The sequence below is a fragment of the Salmo salar genome, chromosome ssa13 (genome assembly GCF_905237065.1).
Source record: "Salmo salar chromosome ssa13, Ssal_v3.1, whole genome shotgun sequence".
NCBI lineage: Eukaryota > Metazoa > Chordata > Actinopteri > Salmoniformes > Salmonidae > Salmo > Salmo salar.
In genome coordinates, this window is record NC_059454.1 from 61287694 (window position 1) to 61309438 (window position 21745).

At 43.5% G+C, this 21745-nt stretch overlaps 1 protein-coding gene across 2 annotated transcripts in view; it reads right to left on the bottom strand.

Annotated features, from left to right (window-relative positions):
- Positions 1 to 19493, bottom strand: part of LOC106567543 (myotonin-protein kinase) — a 42849-nt gene extending 23356 nt beyond the window's left edge. Inside the window, exons 1-6 of one of the 2 annotated variants that reach the window (XM_014136968.2) lie at positions 18466 to 19493; positions 7104 to 7195; positions 6932 to 7015; positions 6646 to 6741; positions 6190 to 6338; positions 5193 to 5286 (exon numbers count right to left, since the gene is read on the bottom strand). In XM_014136968.2, the coding sequence (XP_013992443.2) occupies positions 5193 to 5286; positions 6190 to 6338; positions 6646 to 6741; positions 6932 to 7015; positions 7104 to 7195; positions 18466 to 18634 (684 nt within the window). In that variant the 5' untranslated portion in view covers positions 18635 to 19493. The remainder of the gene's footprint in view (positions 1 to 5192; positions 5287 to 6189; positions 6339 to 6645; positions 6742 to 6931; positions 7016 to 7103; positions 7196 to 18465) is intronic. The other variant, XM_045693445.1, reaches the window with a different exon arrangement.
- Between the last annotated feature and the right edge of the window lie 2252 nt (positions 19494 to 21745).

A 21745-nucleotide genomic window follows, 5' to 3' on the forward strand; every position in this document is an offset into this window, starting at 1 on the left:
CAGAAATCACCGTAACCAAGCAAACATTGTAGATTAGAAATTTTGGGTTAACGGTAAATGTACTACTGGTGATACAGGTGTGCCATTTCTGCGGCCTCTGCAATGAGATAGGCGTGAATCAGACAGGTGTCTTGTGTGCCTTACATTTTTGAATATATTTACAAACGCTCGACTAAAAAAATCTTGGTCGACCAAAAGCCTATCGACCAAACAATTGACCAGTCGACTAAATGGGGTCAGCCCCCCTGCAAAGCATGCTGGGTATTATTCTAATGAGCTCCACCCCCAAACAAGTACACATTTGGTCGGTGAGGACCAGATCCAAATCTGAACGAATCATAGACGTCTTGCTAATGTTTCACAAGTTTGAACACAGTACAGTAAAGTTTAGTACAGTAGAGCGCAGTAGAACACAGAAGAGAACAGTACAGTATGGTATGGTACAGTAGAGTTTAATTCAGTAGAGTACATTAGAGTAAAGTAGGGTACAATACAGTACACTTTACTTTTCTTTACTTTACTGTGCTATAGTGTGCTCTATTGTATTGTACTTAACTCTACTGTACTGTACTATACTCTACTTTTCTTTACTGTAGTGTAATGTACTCTACTGTGCTCTACTGTACTGAGCTGTACTGAGCTGTACTGTGCTGTCCAAACTTGTGAACATAGATGTCCCAGACCAGACCAAATCTGAGCCAATAATAGACATCTATTTTTGAGCTGAATAAAGGACGGTCTGGGTCCCATGACGTGAAATGCTTAGTGGGTAGAATCATTTTGGTTGTGAAGTGTTATCAAAAAGCGTTGTCCTTTCTTTATAGTAAAATGCAATTTATCACTTGGCTGTCTATTGTATCCCCCTGTCACAGGACCTCTCAGTCAACACCACCTCATAAGATGAGAAAGTCAATTGTTTATGAGGATTGCCTGCTGCAGTTGTTTGAGAGATGTCAATTTTGCAGCCGAACATACAACATAGAGAAGACCAGCAAGGGACCCTCAGCATCATGCAGACATGCCCTCGCTGTGAGCAGGGCAGACACTTGTATCAGGTTGGTGACATTTGACTTGGTCAAAGGTCAAAATAGTTTCAAGATTTGCCCCAATTCACCTTCATGACTCAGTCTGGTGAACCAGCCAGATTGCTGCGTTTACCATTCTATTTCATATGATATCTGAGGTGAAATAGAAAGGTGAGCGCAGCAATCAGGTTGGTTCCACCATTTTAATCATAACCACCATTGATAATGTAATCAGTGTTTTGTGCGTGTGTTTGTGTGACCGAGCAGTATCTTTATTCTAGGGCTCCCGAGTGGTGCAGCGGTCTAAGGCACTGCATCTCAGTGCTTGAGGTGTCACTACAGACACCCTGGTTCGATTCAAGGCTGTATCACAACCGGCTGTGATTTGGGAGTCCCATAGGGCGGTGTACAATTGGCCCAGCGTCGCTTGGGTTTGGCAGGTGTAGGCCATCATTGTAAATAAGAATTTGCCTAGTTAAATGAAGGTTATATTTTTGTTAAATTAAAATAATGAGGGGACAGGAGCTGATCTGAGCTGCCATGCCCATTAATGGGGCACTAGCAAAGACCTTACCTCCAGCCTCACCTCCTGCCTGCTCACTAAAGGTGATTGATGGTGAGAACAGAATTAGGTTTGTTTAGACTGACCTGTTCAAACTTCAACATAGTATATGTTTGTCAGATTTCACCTATCCTGACTGCCATTGGTAATAGAACAGTGACTGTGTATGTGTTCATAGATGCATCCATCAGCAAGTACTTGAAGACTTGCAAGATGATGTGATGGAGTCCTGACCAACAGACAGGCTTGATACTGACGTCTCTGAATGGAGAAAGACCTGGCACTCAACACATTCACAATGTGGTACTAAAGGTGATTACTAATAATACAGTACAGGAGAAATGTCCAGTATTTGCAACATCCTCTCCGTCACATGAGTTGACGCTGGAGAGACGAAGCAGGTACGGGGAGTCAAACATTTAATATATAACGGACATGGAGCGAGACAGGAACAGCGTCAGCATAAAAGAAAACAAAGACAAAAACAATCAATGCAGAAGCAGGGAACAGAGCTGGGGAACTGACAAATATAGGGGAGGTAATAACAGGTGATGAGTGAGTCCAGGTGAGTCCAATATCGCTGATGAGCGTGACGAGGGAAGACAGGTGTGCGTAATGGATGATAGGAGTGTGGGGGGGGGTGGAGCTGGAGCAGACGTGACAGTACCCCCCCCTAGGGGCGCCACCCAGCGTCCCAACTTGGCAAATCGGCCCGAGACATAGGCGCTGGGCAAGCCGGTTGGGGCGTGGAAGCCCAACGAACCGGCAGGAGCGTGAGAGCCTGGTGAGCCAGCTGAGGCATGGAAGCCCGACGATCTGGCTGACATGGGATGGGAAGCCGCCGAGCCAACCGAGGCAAGGAAACCGCTCGAGCCAGCTAGGGCGTGGAAGCCCGACGAGCTGGATAGGCACCCCTGGTTACATCGGTGGTGACCAAGAGCCGATGCCACCATACCAACCGAACGCCAGTACTCCCCGATGCTTCGTGTGATGGTCTTCTGCATTCTGTCACATGAGATGACGCTGGAGGCGAAGCAGGTATGGGATGTCAAACATTTAATATATAACGGACATGGAGCGAGACAGGAACAGCGTCAGCATAAAAGAAAACAAAGACAAAAACAATCAATGCAGAAGCAGGGAACAGAGCTGGGGAACTGACAAATATAGGGGAGGTAATAACAGGTGATGAGTGAGTCCAGGTGAGTCCAATATCGCTGATGAGCGTGACGAGGGAAGACAGGTGTGCGTAATGGATGATAGGAGTGTGGGGGGGGGTGGAGCTGGAGCAGACGTGACAGTACCCCCCCCTAGGGGCGCCACCCAGCGTCCCAACTTGGCAAATCGGCCGAGACATAGGCGCTGGGCAAGCCGGTTGGGGCGTGGAAGCCCAACGAACCGGCAGGAGCGTGAGAGCCTGGTGAGCCAGCTGAGGCATGGAAGCCCGACGATCTGGCTGACATGGGATGGGAAGCCGCCGAGCCAACCGAGGCAAGGAAACCGCTCGAGCCAGCTAGGGCGTGGAAGCCCGACGAGCTGGATAGGCACCCCTGGTTACATCGGTGGTGACCAAGAGCCGATGCCACCATACCAACCGGAACGCCAGTACTCCCCGATGCTTCGTGTGATGGTCTTCTGCATTCTGTCACATGAGATGACGCTGGAGGCGAAGCAGGTATGGGATGTCAAACATTTAATATATAACGGACATGGAGCGAGACAGGAACAGCGTCAGCATAAAAGAAAACAAAGACAAAAACAATCAATGCAGAAGCAGGGAACAGAGCTGGGGAACTGACAAATATAGGGGAGGTAATAACAGGTGATGAGTGAGTCCAGGTGAGTCCAATATCGCTGATGCGCGTGACGAGGGAAGACAGGTGTGCGTAATGGATGATAGGAGTGCGTGATGCAGGGCAGCCTGGCGCCCTCAAGTGCCTGGGGGGGGGGGGGAGCAGACGTGACACTTTCATTCCATGTGTCACTGATGAACTCTGCCTCTACTCTGACTAATTCTACAGATGGAGAGGACTGTAGATGTTTTTGCCAGATGCCAGCTTTGGCCGTTTGATGGGGAAACCATAATTGGGTAGGTTTTATCTGACCTGTTCAAACTTTAACATAATACCTGTTTGTGTGTCAGATATTACCAATCCTAACTGTAATTGGTAATAGAAAAGTGACTATGTGTTTACATTTATGGAGCCAAAAAATGGAGACTTACAAGATGAAGTCCAGGCTGACAGACAGGCTTGATACTGATGTCTCAAAATGGAGAGGGACCTGGCACTCGGCATTAACATGTTACTAGACACAACTTTTACTTGTATTCTTTTTTTATTATTGAATTGAATGGTATCAGTCAATATGGAGAGGGAGAAACCCTGTGTATTCTGCACCAGGATCAGGAAAATCCTGTTGTATATGGGACAACACACAGGAAGGTATGACCGCTCTGACATGTTTGCCAAGGTAACCCCATTACCACCAGACAAGATGCCGATAGGCACATTATCTGTATCTATACCATAGTGCTCTCAAAGCTCATCACTAAGCTAAAGACCCTGGGACTAAACACCTCCCTCTGCAACTGGATCCTGGACTTCCTAACGGGCTGCACCCAGGTGGTAAGTATAGGTAACAACACATCTGCCATGCTGATCCTCAACACAACTGAACACAATTAAATTTCACTTTTGAAATACAATAAATAGACTATTACCTTGTCGACAAGGTAACATTGGATTCACGTCTCCAACTCAAGCCAAAATGTAAATTAAAGAATGGGATTATGCCGGTGGCTCAGATGGAACTATCCAAGCACTAGATACATTTCCTTTACATGTTGATATTTGATTGCATTGTCAACCAAACACAATTCAATATTACTTTTGTAATACAGTAAATAGCCTAAATTTAAAGCTATCTTACAAACTAATGTAATAGTATTTATTCAACATTGAGGTTACTGTAACTATAATTGTCTTCTTATGTAATCCTATAAAGCGTGCATGTTCTAGATAGCATGCATAGGTCGTTGCAGGTCTGTAGAGATCTACACAATTGCTGTAGTAATCTGCACTAAATCTCAAACGGCATTGATTGCTGACATTGATCGTGTACTTTTAATGTAATATCAACTGCAATCCAGGTAATTTTGCTTCTGCTATTAAATGAAGCACAGTGACAACACAATCTGTTGTATTAATAAACAATTTCACAACGTATTTCGATTTGAACGTTGCTGTGCTTTCAAATGGGTAAAAGCGCAGTGATAAACATTTGGGTAACAACTACACCAAAAATGTGACTTTGTTTTTCCATTGGAATTTGGATGTGCTTTTAGATGGTTGAAAGCATAATGATAACACATTGGAAATTCAACAAACTATTAGTTGTCTTTTTGAGTGGGTGAATATAGGTTTTAATCTCATTGATCAACGTCTCAACGGAATGCCCAATTATCCACATTGAAATGATGTGGTGTGCCCGGTGGGTTGTGACAGTAGACCCAGGTTCGATACCCAGTCTGTAACTTTTGCACAGCAATATTGTTAACAGTGGAGTGAATTGTGAGTGTTTTGCAGCCCTTTGGGGCCTCTCACCATGCCATCCTCCTGGACCCTCAGACAGGAACCAAAGTCCCCCAGCCGGATGTGGCCCTCTGCCGTCAGCAGGATGTTGTCAGGTTTGATGTCCCTGCAGAAGGGAGAGTAAAGGATGCCAATCTGTTTATGTGCTTTCAAAGGTCTTCCCATTCCCAGGCCATCTATATGGGATTGCATAACTAATGTTGCCATGGTTCTTGGAATCCTGCACTCATTTGAGATGCATGGACCAAAAATAAACCATTAGATGCAGTAGACGGTCCACACTCAAAAAATTGTGTTTTCAAGTTATTGTATATTCATCCATTCTAGAGTTAACAATGTTCTCTGAACTTCCCTTGTAGGTGTTCCAAAGTAAGGAACAATTGTCCCAGTCGGTATCAAATGGACATATGGCCCCGCCCACCTGTGGGGAAAACAACCTGTGGTTGCCTTGTTTACCCCATTGGCTCACAAAGAAAAATTGAACCTTTCAAACACCACTTTCAAACACCATTTTCTTGTTCTCTGCTTTTTTAAGTCAATTACAAAACTACACTTAAGAAAAGTACACAAGAAAACTGACTATAATGCTTCAAGTAGTAAGTGGAGGTACAAACATACTATATTACACAAGATAAATGTCTTACCTGTGATAAAATGTTTTCCACACACATAGCTACGTCTAGCCTACTTGAAAACCGGGTCCCCACAATTTCCCACTCTTGCACATTGAATACCCTGAAGCCACAGGGTTCTTCTCGCAGGCTCTATTTCCCTACGTGGGAGTTTTGCAAAATAATGATTGTTTTCCCCAATTTGTGGGCGTGGTCAAGAGGAATTCCTTGTTATGACACGAATACCAACTCGGAGTATGTTCCCTGTTTTCTAAGTGTTCTGCGAACATTCCTTCCAGAAACATGACTGTTTTCAGAACTTTAGGGGGGTATTCTAGGAACACCACAAATTGTTTACCGGATGTTGTCGTCTTTCCGGGTGTCTCTGACTAACTAACCTGTGCACATAGCCCATCCTGTGGATGGAGTCAATGGCCATGACCATCTCAGCCAGGTAGAACTGCGCCATGTCCTCAGGGATACGGTCGCCAAACTTACTGAGCAGGGTCAACAGGTCACCACCCACGTAGTAGTCCATCACCAGGTACTGAGAGGGAGAGAGAGAGATATTGTGAAAGGGGAGAGATAGTGCCAGTGAAGGTGGAAAATAAAGAGAGTGAAAGAGAAACTAATTCATTTTTCCTTGGTGTATTTTGAGGGAAAGAAACTGAGGGCAGCTACATTTACACTGAAAAGACAGTATAGCTTCAGTCAAAGTACACAGGGGGTTTCCCTAAAATGACACTGATGAACAGAACAGACAAGAATCTGCCACTGAAACACACAAGGTAGACTGTGTCAGACTAGAAGGTCGAAGTGACCCTCATAACTGAGAGTTTGTTACTGATACCCACCAGGTAATTGTCATCCTGGAAGGCGTAGTGCAGCTCAGTGATCCAGCGTCGATCACCCTTCAGCAGAACCTCTCTCTCCTCTTGGTAACAAGCTGTCTACAGGACATACATACAGACACACACAAACGCAACACAGAAAGAAGGATGACGTCACATGTTGTTTTATAGTAGAAGCCAGAAGCAACAAAGGAAGGAAGTCCGTGCCGACACAAAATGTGTCCGTTATGTGAATAGTGAGAATACAGTATACTCAAAAGTTCCTGTGTGTATATGTGTTTATATTTACCTCTCCTCGCTTCAGCATGTCCCACTTATTCATAATCTTCAGGGCATACACTTGCTGTGTGCTACGCATCCTCGCTACAGCCACCTATTAATACAGCACCACAAACATGTCACCACGGAGACAAGATTCAATTGTCCAATGGGCACCTTGACCTTGTGCGGCGTCCTCTCACCTCACTGAAGGTCCCTCGACCAATCACCTTCAAGATGTGGAAGTCATCCCTCTTGATGCGCGTCTTCTTCACCTGCCTCACCAGGGGCTCCACTGTGATTAGAGGATTGAGAGTTGTTATTGGATAAGAAAGGAAGGAAAGAGGTTGTTGGGAAAAAAAATGTCATGCTAATCAGGGCCAGCATTTTTTATTGATGGTGTTTTGTATGGAGAAAATGTTCTATTCATTAGATGTCCTTCAAAAGCAAGCCTGTTAACAAGAATGCATCTGGGCATGCTGGCAAGAACCATCGGTTTCCTTTTACCTTTCATACAAACACTTCTAAGTGTCATGGGTCAACCAGCCTTCCATGAAATACAACATAGAGACATCCAACACATGCATGTGTTTCTCTGTGACTCAGTTGGTAGTGCATGGAGCATGCAATGCCAGAATTGTGGGTTTAATTCCTGCTGGGGCCACCATCCAAAATATGTATGCACTTATGACGGTAACAAGCACCCACTTCCCCTTTAAGACACTGGTGGTCTGAAATAGTCTAAGAGTGTGTCTAAGAATAGCCACCACCGTTTAATACTTTTTTAAGGCAAGTTTTTCAGCCCCTTCATTTTTCTTTTTTTTCTCCCATGCCTTCTTGTATGGGGAGGAATGCGTGCAAGACCAAAGCAACATTGTAAACCCTTTCAGTGGGGAGAGAGAGAGAGAGAGAGAGAGAGAGAGAGAGAGAGAGAGAGAGAAACTTCCAGACCTACTCAGCCTTTCAGGCTTCTTGTGGAAACAACATAATCCTGCAGAGTCCTGTTGCTTCCTTGATTGGATCCCAAATGGCACCCTATTCCTTATACAGTGCCTTAGGAAAGTATTCAGACCTCTTGAGTTTCGTGATGTTACAGCCTTATTCTAAAATGGATTAAAAAAATCTCAACAATCTACAGACAATACCCCACAATGGACTACGATTGAATCGTACTACACCGGCTCTGACGCTCATCGGATGTGGCAGGGCTTGCAAAGTAATATGACCTACAAAGGGAAACCCAGCCGCGAGCTGCCCAGTGACACGAGCCTCCCAGACAAGCTATACTCCTTTTATGCTCGCTTCTAGGCAAGCAACACTGAAGCATGCGTGAGAGCACCAGCTGTTCGGGATGGCTGTATGATCACGCTCTCCGTAGCCGATGTGAGCAAGACCATTAAACAGGTAAACATTCACAAGGCCGCGGGGCCAGACGGATTACCAGGACGTGTACTCCGCGCATGCGCGGACCAACTGGCAAGTGTCTTCACTGCCATTTTCAACCTCTCCCTGAACGAGTCTGTAATACCTACATGTTTTAAGCAGAACACCATAGTCTCTGTGCCCAAGAAAATGAAAGTAACTTGCCTAAATGACTACCGCCCCATAGCACTCACGTCGGTAGCCCTGAAGTGCTTTGAAAGGCTGGTCTTGACTTACATCAACACCATCATCCCGGAAACCCTAGACCCACTCCAATTTGCATACCTCCCCAACAGATCCACAGATGACACAATCTCAATCGCATTCCACAGTGCCCTTTCCCACCTGGACAAAAGGAACACCTATGTGAGAATGCTGTTCTTGACTACAGCTCAGCGTTCAACACCATAGTGCGCACAAAGCTCATCACTAAGCTAAGGACGTGGGACTAAACACCTCCCTCTGCAACTGGATCCTGGACTTCCTGATGGGCCACCCCCAGGTAGTAAGGGTAGGCAACAACACATCCGCCATGCTGATCCTCAACACAGGGGCCCCTCAGGGGTGCCTGCTCAGTCCCCTCCTGTACTCCCTGTTCACCCATGACTGCATGGCCAGGCATGACTCCAACACCATCATTAAGTTTGCCGATGACAGAACAGTGGTAGGCCTGATCACCAACAACAATGAGACAGCCTATAGCGAGTAGGTCAGACACCTGGCCGTGTGGTACAAGGTCAACAACCTCTCCCTCAACGTGATCAAGACAAAGGAGATGATTGTGGACTACAGGAAAAGGAGGGGGCCAAGCACACCCCCATTCTCATCGACGGGGCTGTAGAGGAGCAGGTTGAGAGCTTCAAGTTCCTTGGCGTCCACATCACCAACAAACTAACATGGTCCAAGCACACCAAGACAGTCGTGAAGAGGGCACGACAAAACCTATTCCCTCTCAGGAGACTGAAAAGATTTGGCATGGGTCCTCAACCTCAACAGGTTTTATAGCTGCACCAGTACATCACCGGGGCCAAGCTTCCTGCCATCCAGGACCTCTATACCAGTCGGTGTCAGAGGAAGGCCTTAAAAATTGTCAAAGACTCCAGTCACCCTAGTCATAGACTGTTCTCTCTGCTACCGCACGGCAAGCGGTACTGGAGCGCCAAGTCTTGGTCCAACAGGCTTCTAAACAGCTTCTACCTCCAAGCCATAAGACTCCTGAACATCTAATCAAATGGCTACCCAGACTATTTGCATTGCCCCCCCCCCCCATTCTACGCTGCTGCTACTCTCTGTTATTATCTATGCATAGTCACTTTAACAACTCTACCTACATGTACATATTACCTAAATTACCTAGACACCGGTGCCCTCGCACATTGACTCTGTACCAGTACCCCCTGTTGTATTCGGCACATGTGACAAATAAAATTTGATTTGATTTGATGTAGTCCTATTTTTTACTTAGATTTTTATGTTGAAAAGGAGATCTGTATCCAACATATTAATGATTAACTTGAAGATTAAATTTGAAATCAGCCAACGCTTAAAACCATAGGCCTATATGTATTGCCTATTTTAGTCAAACTTTGGCTTGAATTGAAACAATAGCTGTTGATGACTTTGCAAATGCTACATAGGCCTAAATAGTAAAATGTATGATATATGACTTATAAAGTATGGTTACATTTAATTTGTATCTGTTAAACCTTTCCTTTGGGGCAAAACATTATAGCAACAGTGACTATATTTACTTATTAAAGCTGCAACGTAACTTTTTGGGCGACCTGACCAAATTCACATGAGAGTTATAGATCTGTTACTCGCATTGTAAGCAAGTCTAAGAAGTGGTAGATATGTTCTATGTGCACTTTTTCTATTCCTCCTGGCGGCCCGCGGGTGGTTTTATTTGGCACCCCAAGTTTTCTGAACAAAAACATTTTTGTAATAATTTTTTTGTTATTATAATTATTATAATTTTTGGGACATAAGACTGTAAAAACAACAGGAAATGAGCACCAAGTGATTTTAATTTAAGAAATCTGTTCCCAAGTATTCCCACGCATAATAGAGAGACACGTGATAGTATACAAACGTAAGCAATGTTTGAAATGATTATGTTAAAGTCAAACATTATATCTGTTTGGGCTTCTTGCAGTCAATTTGCGGTCTACAAAATATTTGTAATTATAAACTGGCTGGTTCTAGCCCTGAATGCTGACCATCCGCTCAAGAAAAATTGGGTTATTGATCCCTGCTCCAGGAGTTGCTGCCCAGCCTATTGTTTTTTTTCTCTTCTGATAGTGGATATAGTGTTGAAGATCTGACATTGTTTCAGAGGTACAAATAAAACATATTTTTTTACAAGGTTTTCTATGTTGAGAATTCATTATAATGATGACAATTGATTACTATGCAAAACTGAGCCTACGCATACCGCGAAAAACAACAGTAAACGGGATAAGATGTTTACATGCCACAGTATCCCCTCTAAGATCAGCATATCCCAGGCATCTTATTCGGGTTATTGTAAACGGGATATAATAACAGGATATTGGTGTGCATGTAAATGTGGTCAATGATAGAGTTTCTAACCTTACTAGGGGTTCCAACATGAACCCACCAGCATTTGATTTAGCCACCCTGGAGTGCCAGATGTGCTGTGTTTGCAAATGTTCCATTGTGCCAGGCAAGCTCATCAATCACAGTGTAGGAACTCACTAGCCTCTAACTGCCTCTCAGAGAATGGCTATGGGTGAAGTATTCCCTGGATGCTGATCTTGGGTCAGTTTAGCATTTTATGCAATAATGGTTCAGGTTAAGATTGGCGGAGAGGAAGCTGATCTTAGATCTGTTCCTTTGGGAAATGTCACTCAGGAGTGTCAGAGAATGCGTCCCTGTCAGCAGGACATGCTTAGTTTAAAGAGATGATGACTGTAATGCCACAGGAGAGGATATGAGGTCAGAAATCATCATTCCACCCATCCTGATCAGCTGTATCCCCCTCCACACACACATACACCAGTGACATGCGGTAAGGTCGGTGGCTGGGTAGGAACTGGCTATTATCAAAGCCAGATTTACTCACAATAAACCTTGATGAAGCCCAAGTTAACCATACAACCATACAAACTGACAAACAATTTACAAACCAATGTAAATACCAATTTAGCACAGTTACGCAAGCGATAGTCTCTGATGGCGGCATATTTCATATCCTCCAACAAAATGACACACTGCTCAACTCAGCTCAGCTGCAGACCGATGTAGCATCCAAAGTTACAACCAATATATGGACACATTGCATCTTAATAGGCTGCAAAGCAAACTCCATTCACAATGGATTTACAATTCTTCCAATGCACCGCACGCACAATAATATTATTATGTAAAATGTTATTATACGCACATACTGTATATAATAAATAAGGTTCAAACAAAATGTTAATATCTACAATTAACAGTTGAAAATGTTGCAAAAGTGTCTCATCAAAATGAAATTCTAGCTTGATAAATCAAATGCATCAAAGGGATGTTGTCTATTCCCATGTTCATTCAACAGTAGCCTAGGAAAATCCATTTAGGCCTACCTTACTTGCAAATTAAGTCCATTCATCTGTCATTCAGGGTGAACCTCTCGGTGATGGCATTGTAGAAGTCACGGACACGGCTCTGCTATTATTTTATTCTGCATGCACACAGCAGGCCTATGCTCGTTTGGGAGACACATGTCCAAGGTCTCCTTTGGTTCCATTTACACACTGACACAAAAGTTACACACACACACACACACACACACACACACACACACACACACACACACACACACACACACACACACACACACACACACACACACACACACACACACACACACACACACACACACACACACACACACAGTAGCTGGTAGCACAGTTCTCCCACACACACACACACACACACACAGCTACTGGTGCACAGTTCTCCCCCACACACACACACACACACACACACACACACACACACACACACACACACACACACACACACACACACACACAGTAGCTGGTAGCACAGTTCTCCCACACACACACACACACACAGTAGCTGGTAGCACAGTTCTCCCACACACACACACACACACACACACACACACACACACACACACACACACACACACACACACACACACACACACACACACACACACAGTAGCTGGTAGCACAGTTCTCCCACACAGCACACATTTAGGCAGCTCCATCCATTAGGGCTTCCAACAGGTCGGGAAGCAGAATCCTCCCACTAGTCATATCCATCTTGTAGAAGCCAAGGCTCTGGGACGCATTTAGTGGCGGGAGAAGCCCCATTTCCATTACATCCTAAAAGCCAAAGTAAATGTCCAAGACGTGTAAAAGTCCGGGTAAAAAAGTATTAATTGGTAATGACATTTCAGAGTGGACAATCCAGTTCTCAATGTTCGACTGCCCGACAGCTAGCAGTGAGGGAGATGGTGATTGCCTGTCATGAATAAAGTTACGTCTTGTAGAGCTCCTGTGTGCTGCCTCTGTCTAGTCTTATCTTTCATTATAGTTGATGTTCCACTCTTCAAACCCTCGAAATGGCGCGTTCGATTTTTCCAACTTGGAAAATTGTTTCGAGTTGCAGTATGGTGTCCATTTGTCAGGTTGTTTTTGCTAGCTAGTTAGCTAGCTTCACCTTCATTCTGGTCAACGGATGCGAGTGCCAAATTATGTAGACAAGCCCAAATGTAAAGAGCTTACCCCAGATTTCCCACACAACATGTTTAGGCAATACCCATGAGCAAAAAAAAAATGAAATTGTCTCAATACAACGAACGAAGCTACTTCAAGATAGGCAAAGGAGCGACGCCTGTGCTGACTCTATCCATTAACATTGATTGGAGTCAGGAATGGCCGCACGAGTCAACGATTTGAATGGATTTTAATGGGTGAAAAGGATGGCGTGAATATCCTGCCGCCTTTCCTGAGGTTTTGATGCAGTTTTAGCAACAACAACAACATTTTAGCATATAAACTACCAGAATCATTGAGATAAAACATTAGAAAACCAAAAATAATGATACATTTCTATTTAATAAAATGTTTTATTTGGCTTTTCATAGCAGCTTAATTCAAATTAGATTATCACAGGGTACACACAAACCAGATAAACAAACCCTAGGGACACACACACAGCACACATTGGTTGACAGAGAACAGGGCCCTGATGGAAAGTATGGTATGGGGTGGGATGAGATTCTTTCCTCTCCTCTGCCTGTCTGCCTGTGTTGTTTACCTCAGTCCTTTACTGGTGAAATTCTGCCAAGCCATCCAACTGTCTCACACAGATATAGGATCTTAATTGTATCACTTGTCGATGAGAATTTTCCTGCTAACTTGTAGTGTATTCAATATTTAAAAAGGCTTCTAAAGTTAGTAATTTCCACTTCAACATGTCAGATTTTATTTGCCCTAATTGAAAATGTATCAACCCCTGAAAAAGTACATGAATTATAATTCACATAATAATCCACATTTCCTGTTGCTGCAGGATTATATTCTTGCTGTAGCAAACTGGCTCAAAGATCCTACATCTGTAAATGTACATGTCTTTCCTCCAGGTAGATGGACAGAGACAGGAAAAGAGAGATAGACAGGGAGCTGAAAAGAGAGGGACAAAGAGAGAGAAAGAGAGAAAGAAAAAAAAGAAAGAGAGAGAGAGAGAAAGAGAGACAGAGAGAGAAAGTGAGAGAAATAGAGTGTGAGGGAGGAGGGTTGGGAGTCATACCTGTTGCTCTGTTTTTGTGTACATTTTTTGGAATTAAATATTCTTAATAACTTTAAATAAGTGGAGGAGCTGCCTTGATAAGGTTGAGTGACATACGGGTAAGTCAGGTGACTTTTTACAGCATCTACACAGCATACATTACTTTTTACAGCATCTACGCAACCCCTCCTCTATTTTTCACCATAAAACACAGAACCTGATTTGTTGGGAGATAACATAATAATCCAAAATAATGACGCAAAATACTAATATCATGAAGAGGATAAGGAAGTTGAAAACTCATATAGCTCCTCTGTAGCTGCTGACACATAGTCATTCCAAGAGATATAATGTTACATGATTCATGTAATACACTTCAGGGCAACTATGACATTGCATTCTCAAAGCGGGAGCAACGATGGTATATGTTTCCCACCTTGTTGCATGCAGTGTCTACATTGAAAATTCAAAAGAAGGAAAAACCAAGAAAAAGTATTTAATAAGACACAAAACTCAGATTTAGACACGCATCGCTCTAGTCCACCTGAGCTACCTGCCAACACGACTGGCACTTGTTGTCAACTACTTTTTTCAGGTCCAAAAAGTCTGAAAGCTGAAAAGGAGGGTGATTGAGCCACAGCCTGTTCCTGTGCATGTTGACTTTGGCCATGTCCCCATCGAAAACTCACTCTGTTATGAATGCCATGTAGGGAGTGACCAGACCAGACCAGAACCCAGCCAGAAAGAGAGAGATAGAGAGCGAGAGAGAGAGAGCGAGAGAGACAGAGCGAGAGAGAGAGAGAGAGAGAGAGAGAGAGAGAGAGAGAGAGAGAAAGGGAAGAGCGAGGGAGAGAATGAGAGAGGGAGGGAAGGGCATACACACAGATCCAGACAGAAAGATGCACAGTGAGAGAAACAAAGAAAGAAAGGCAGACAGACCGACAGACACACACACACGTTATGTTAATCTATCCTCATAGGGATTTAAAATGTATTTCCATTCAAAATCCTAATCCTAACCCCTAAACCTAACCCTCACCCTTACCATAACCCTAACCTTAACTCGTAACCCTAACCCTAAACCTAACTCCTAAATCCTAACCCTAAACCTAACCCCTTACCCTAACCCTAATTCTAACTATAACCCTAATTGTAACCCTAACCCTAAACCTAACACCTAAACTTAAAATAGCCTTTATCCTCTTGGAGATGTGGGAAATGTCCACACGAGGGAGAATTTTCCTTGATTTACTATCTTTGTGGGGACTTTTGGGGATTTTATATCCCCACAACCAACCAGGGTCTCCTTGACTCTCTGTCTGTTCGACCCTTGCTGACTGTGTTAAGCAAAGATTAACTGAGGTCTAACCCACTCAGCCTACACTAATCCCACGAACCTGCTGCATCACTGGTCAACGTTCCACATCTGACACTCTACAGTACACTCATCCCTGAGCGAGACTGGACACATGCTAAGACCAAAATAGGAACCTCCATCTCTGTGACATATGATATCCCTCAGCCACTGGACTAAATTGCACAAACACAGAAGCAGGAGGACACGAGCAATTGCATGCACACACACGTACACAACATGTTGTGCGCACACACACTCACTCAGTCACATCACATATTTACGAAGCATTTTGAAATACTGTACACTAAGAGAGCACAGGAGAAATTAAGTTCAACCACAGATCTGACAAGATGTGGATTGGTGATCCTCCTCAGTGAATTTCATTAAAATGTTAATTGTAAAACATTTCAAAGGTTATCCTTTTTAGATAAAACTATACTAAATATAATCACATGACACCAAATAACTAATTAAAACACTATTTCGCAAAGAAGGTCTACAGTAGCCTCAACAGCACTCCATGGTGTAGCCGGAGGACAGCGAGCCTCCGTCCTCCTCTGGGTACATTGGTACTTCCTCCAGCCTATCAGAGCTCTTGCAGCATGAACTGACATGTTGTCCACCCAATCAAAGGATCAGAGAATTAATCTAGTACTGAAAGCATAAGCTACAGCTAGCTAACACTGCAGTACTTAAAATGTGGTGAGTAGTTGACTCAAAGAGAGAGAAAGAGAATAGTTGAACAGTTTTTAACAAATTAATTTCTTCCAAAATGAAGGAGAAGCAAGAGAAAAAAATTGATAGAGAGATTTCTGCATTATTTTGGACTTTCAGTATCACTTACTTAGCTAGCAAATGCAGCAAGCTAGTTTAGCCTACTGAAACACCCTTATGGCTAGGTTGTAGCAACCTCAACCTAGGCTAGGTTGTAGCCACCTCATGATGGGTATAGGGAAAATGTCAGTATCATGTAATAGCCTAAACCTATCTATGTTACATTGAACTGGGTGAATGGAATATGAATGAGTCATCCAATATACTGTAATAGAAATAAGGCCAGAGAAAAAAATCTTCCTCCCTCATCTTAAACGGCACTCACCGCCACTGCATTGTACAGTATATACTGGGACATGTGGAACCATTCACCATATATGTTACAGTATACATACAGTATATACACATCTTTTTGATTGAAATATCACGGAATATACTCCATATTGGTCCATATTGGCATCCTTGATAAAAATGAGAAAAGAATACTATAAAATAAATAATACAAATACTGAGCTGTATTGTATGCCCCAAAACAATTTGAACATATTATTATATACTAATAACATTTAAAAAATAAAGAGATTTTGTAAAAAAAAATATCGCTAAAAGATAAGGGTCAAAATTATTGCCACCTCTGTTTTCAATATCATTCAATCCCTCACCTTGAAGGGATAACAGCACTGAGCCTTTTTCTCAAATGTTTTATGAGATTGGAGTACACACTGGGAGGGATCTTAGACCATTCCTCCATAAAGAATCTTTCCAGATCCTTGATATCCTTCGTCCGGTCTTATGGACTGCCATCTTCAATTCAAATCACAGGTTTTCAACGGGGTTCAAGTCCGGAGACTGATTTTGTGGTCAATCAATAATTTCAGAATTGGAGGATAAACGATGAAAGGTTGTAAAGAGAAGTGTGAAGATGTGAGGAGTTCTTTTCACGTAGTCTATGTCCAACAATGAGGCCATTGTGTTCCCAATAAAACAGTACTCACTTTTAGTAGCCGGGGGGGGCAATCAGCAAATAGTCCTGTGATTTCCTGCTGTAAAGTGTGTGTGTGTGTGTGTGTGTGTGTGTGTGTGTGTGTGTGTGTGTGTGTGTGTGTGTGTGTGTGTGTGTGTGTGTGTGTGTGTGTGTGTGTGTGTTTGTGACTGGTGGTGGGCTTAACAGCTGAAATATCATGGGGACTCACGAGGGCTGGAAGAAGGTTAACAGAAGGGTGTTGGCTTACATGACCTTGTGTTTTCACTGCAGTCTTTACACTGTAAGGACACTTTATTCTCCTGCCCTTACTAGAACACAACATGACTCAGTATGCAACTCTGGGGAACACGTCACATGCACTCACCACAACCAAGGGTTGACTGCCCCCTATAAACATAGAACTAGTTGTAATGCTGTCCATTTCAGGGACATTACACTTTCTAATCGAAGTTTGTCCAATGTTTTCAGACTTCTAAAGTAGTCTAATGTCAAGATGAAACCACATCCCACAAAAAGTTACAGATACACAAAGATCACGTCTCTAAAAAACATGCACATTTTTCGAGGGGTATGATCTTTGTACATTCACCATTCATTCATGATTATCCGCAGTCGTGGTAGCATCCACTTTAATGTAGATGTGTTCAGAAACATATTCTATTGTTATTTACAATAAAAGTGACTCCAAAATTACACAATACCTTATTTACCATTCATTTCAATTAACGCACAACATAATCTAAAACACAACCTAAACAAACTGCAAGTGCATTCAACAAGTTTGTAGAGTCACAATCTTGATGTAGTCGTTGCGTGCTAGGAATATGAGACCAAATACTAAACGTTTGAGCATAAAGTGCTTTCATTTCTAAACAGTAAAACATATATGTATGATACCCTCAAATAAAATTGACATTCTGTACTGTCACCTCAGATAAAACATTTGATCTCAAATCCAAAATGCTGGAGTATTAAATTAAAAGTTTTAGCTTCACTCTACAAATAAATACGGAAGGGAGTGTAATCGTTTTCTTTCAAATACTTTGTGCTTAATTTAGTTTACCCGGGGAAATAGAACCTATGGATAATCCCAAAAGGGCAAACTCGGCCCACCCGGCATGCATGTAAGCAAATTGAAACACAGGCAGGTTTCACACACACACACACACACACACACACACACACACACACACACACACACACACACACACACACACACACACACACACACACAGTAAGGCTTTGTAAGTAAGGGACTGACCCCATTGCAGGAAGCCCGCAACGTACTTCTCCCTGGCAAGGGGTGAGAAGCGGAACTCTTGGTACACCCCCACTAGCAGGTCCAACAGTGTCTGCAGTCCCACCGGCCCTGGGGCCTGGAGTTCCAACAGCAGTTGGTCTGAGTCACGAGGCCCAGGGCTCGCCGACATGCTGTCCAGCAGGCGCTGCGACTCCCTGAAGTCAATGGAGACTGGAGGCTGGTGGCTGGTTCTGGACTGGAGCTCTTCTAGTCCCCTGTTTGTTTGACACTGGGGCTTCCTGTAGTTTACAGTGCCCCGTCTTTTTCTCTCTTCCTCCCTGTCTGTCACTCTCTTTCTCCCTCCCTCTTTCGCTCTCTCTTGATCCCTCTCTCTTTGCTCTGTTCCACTCGCTACTCCACTCTCATCTGTTCGTTCGTCACGCTGTACAGTGTGTGTGTGTGTGTGTGTGTGTGTGTGTGTGTGTTGTGTGTGTGTGTCTCTCTCTTACCCTTTGGCCCCCTCTTTTGGTTTCTGTTTTTGTCTCACTTCTACCACTTCTTATTTTTTCTCTTTCAGTCTATCTGTCTTTCTCTCATCCATCTCACTCGTCAATACTTGCCTCGCAAAACTTCAAAGTTCAAAATCGTTCACCTTTTTTCACAGAATTGTAGCTCATGTTCTAGAACTGTATGTGGTCAAACCAAAACCTACACTACTCTGTACTGCAGGTACAGTACATGCTTTATTGTCCCCACAATTCTCACACGACTGTTACAAAACTGTTCACTGTCCATGAGCTATTTTGGTCCCTCAACTTTTGCAGATCCCTCCATCTCACCTCTCTCTCATCTTCTGTCTCCACAGCCCTTCTCCCTCCCTTTTTCTCTCCCTCCTTCACTCACTCTTTTCAGGGACACAGTGGTTGTCCACTTTTCTTGTCCAGCTCACTGGCTCTGATAATCCTCCACACTCTGTCTGTCCATACGTTTATTCTCTTTGTCTGTCTGTCCTTCTCTTCTTCCCCGCTGTCTGTCGCTCATTGTGTGCCTGTTAGCTTTGCTCCCTCTTTCCTCTCTCTCTCTCTCCCTCTCTCCTCACAACGTTTCTGTTTTGACTTCTCCACTGAACTGCCCCCTTCCTCTCTTCTTCTGTTTATGCACCACTGCTCCAGCCTCCCTTGCCTCAAATCGGCCTCTCATTGTCTTGAATTTGTTCTCCATTTTATTCCAATATTTCCTTGTTTTCATAGCAAATTCCACCGAACGCGTGATTTATATTGATGTATGTTTCATTTTAACACCATATTGATATATGTGTTTGAATTGTGTTTGTGACAGTGTGGGGCATGTGTGCTTGTGTGGGTGAAAGCCGGCATGTTGTGCCCACATATGACAGTGTGTATCTTGTCTATGTGTGTTTGCCCTGATGTACATCCGTATTTGAGCTCATGCACTTAGGTGTGTGTGCATGTAGATCACACGTGTGCCTGGGTACGTTCCTATGTCTACGTACATTTGTGTCTTTTGTTGGTGCACATCTAGCATGTCAGTATGTGCACAGCGTGTTTGTATTATGTGTGTCCCCTCAGTAGCCTCCGCTGATGTGTGCATAGCATATCTTAGACTTAGTGAATGTGTGTGGTGTCCATGTGAGTGTCTGTGTTTGTGTATGGGAGCCACAGCATAACAACATGGTAGTGTGGTGCAGACAGTGTAAGTGAAATGTTTTCCTAAGGAAGTGGCACTCTGGGACACGCCAGGGCACAGCACAGAACGCTGAGCAGCTAGCTTCACCCTGGTCAGACCCAATTCTGATCTACGGTCAGTTTTTGCATTTCCATTTCAATTCAGGGATCTCAGAAAGTAAACTGAAATTCCAATTCTAATCCCAATGTTTTCAGTTGACAAAATGTCACTTTGTCACTTTACCTCCTGGGATAGTTGAATTAAAATGGAATTGAGCCCAACCTTGGTTGGTGCTCACACAGACACCATAAAGTTAAGTGACGTTGCCTCTAGATGCTGACCTATTGTCACGACTCCCACCGAAGTCGACCCCTCTCCTTGTTCGGGCGGCGTTCGGAGGTCGACGTCACCGGCTTACTAGTTGCCATCGATCGATGTTTCACTGTTCGTTTGGTTTTGTCTTTAATGTGTACACCTGTTTTGAGTTTCCCTAATTATGTTCATTATTTAAACCTCTGCATTTCCTGTTTGTCTTGTCGGTGATTGTTTGTCTGTTTAGTGTAGTTGGAGGTGTTTCTCCAGACTATGTATTTTTATGAGAAGATGGATTGAATAATTTTAGTAAACACGTTTTGTTTACCTTCATCCCTGTGTCCTGCGCCTGACTCCTCCACTTCTCTAAGAAGATCCATTACACCTATGATCTGTTTTTACATTTCAACCCAAATAGTTATGGTTAGGATTAGGGGAGGGTAATCTGACAACTTCTACCTAGGAAAAAAGATATACCCAAACGTGCTTCAGCCAAGATTAAATGAGAAAGGGGGGGATCAGGTGCTCAACTGAGGGACTTGAAAATCCACAAAAACGTACCCCAGGATATCCAGGAGAGTAAATAAAAAAGAGCACTCAGTAAATCTGAGATTTATTGACGGGAGAAACAATGAGCTTACGTTTCGACATGAGTCGCCTTCTTCAGAGCGTTCTATCTAGGCACAGAGTGGGCGCTCAGGCACAGATACAGACAGAGTTCTGAAAAGAGGAGTTAGTGCTCTGTGAGAGGTTTGAGTGACACGTCTAAACACGTGAGCCACAATGTCACAGTACAGTATGTGACTGGGACGGTAGAGCCGATGAGTTATCGGAGGTGTCCCAAATGGCACTCTATTCCCTACGTTGTTCACTCCTTTTAATATGACTATATAAAGTGAATAGGGTGCAATTTCAGATGCATCCATTATCAAGCACACACTGTGAGACACTGTGTCTATGTCTAATGTATAACAGGAGACAGCAGTGCTGCTCAGTCACCATAGAGCACTCCCACACACAGAATAGAAGAGAATAGAAGAAAATAGAATAGATATTTAGAATAGATAGAATAGAATAGAATATATATTTATGTCCAGTACAACAGAAATGTGACATTTTGCTGACACAGCACCAATCACAAACACACTGTACACACATGGCAAGCTGGGAGTAGCACACAGTTAGCTGCAGTGCAATGCCCCTGGGGTGTGTTTGGTGTTCAATGTCTTGCTCAAGGACACAACGGTAGTGATTGGCAACTGAAATCTTGTCAGATTTTGTCAGTCCTGGGATTCAAACCTGC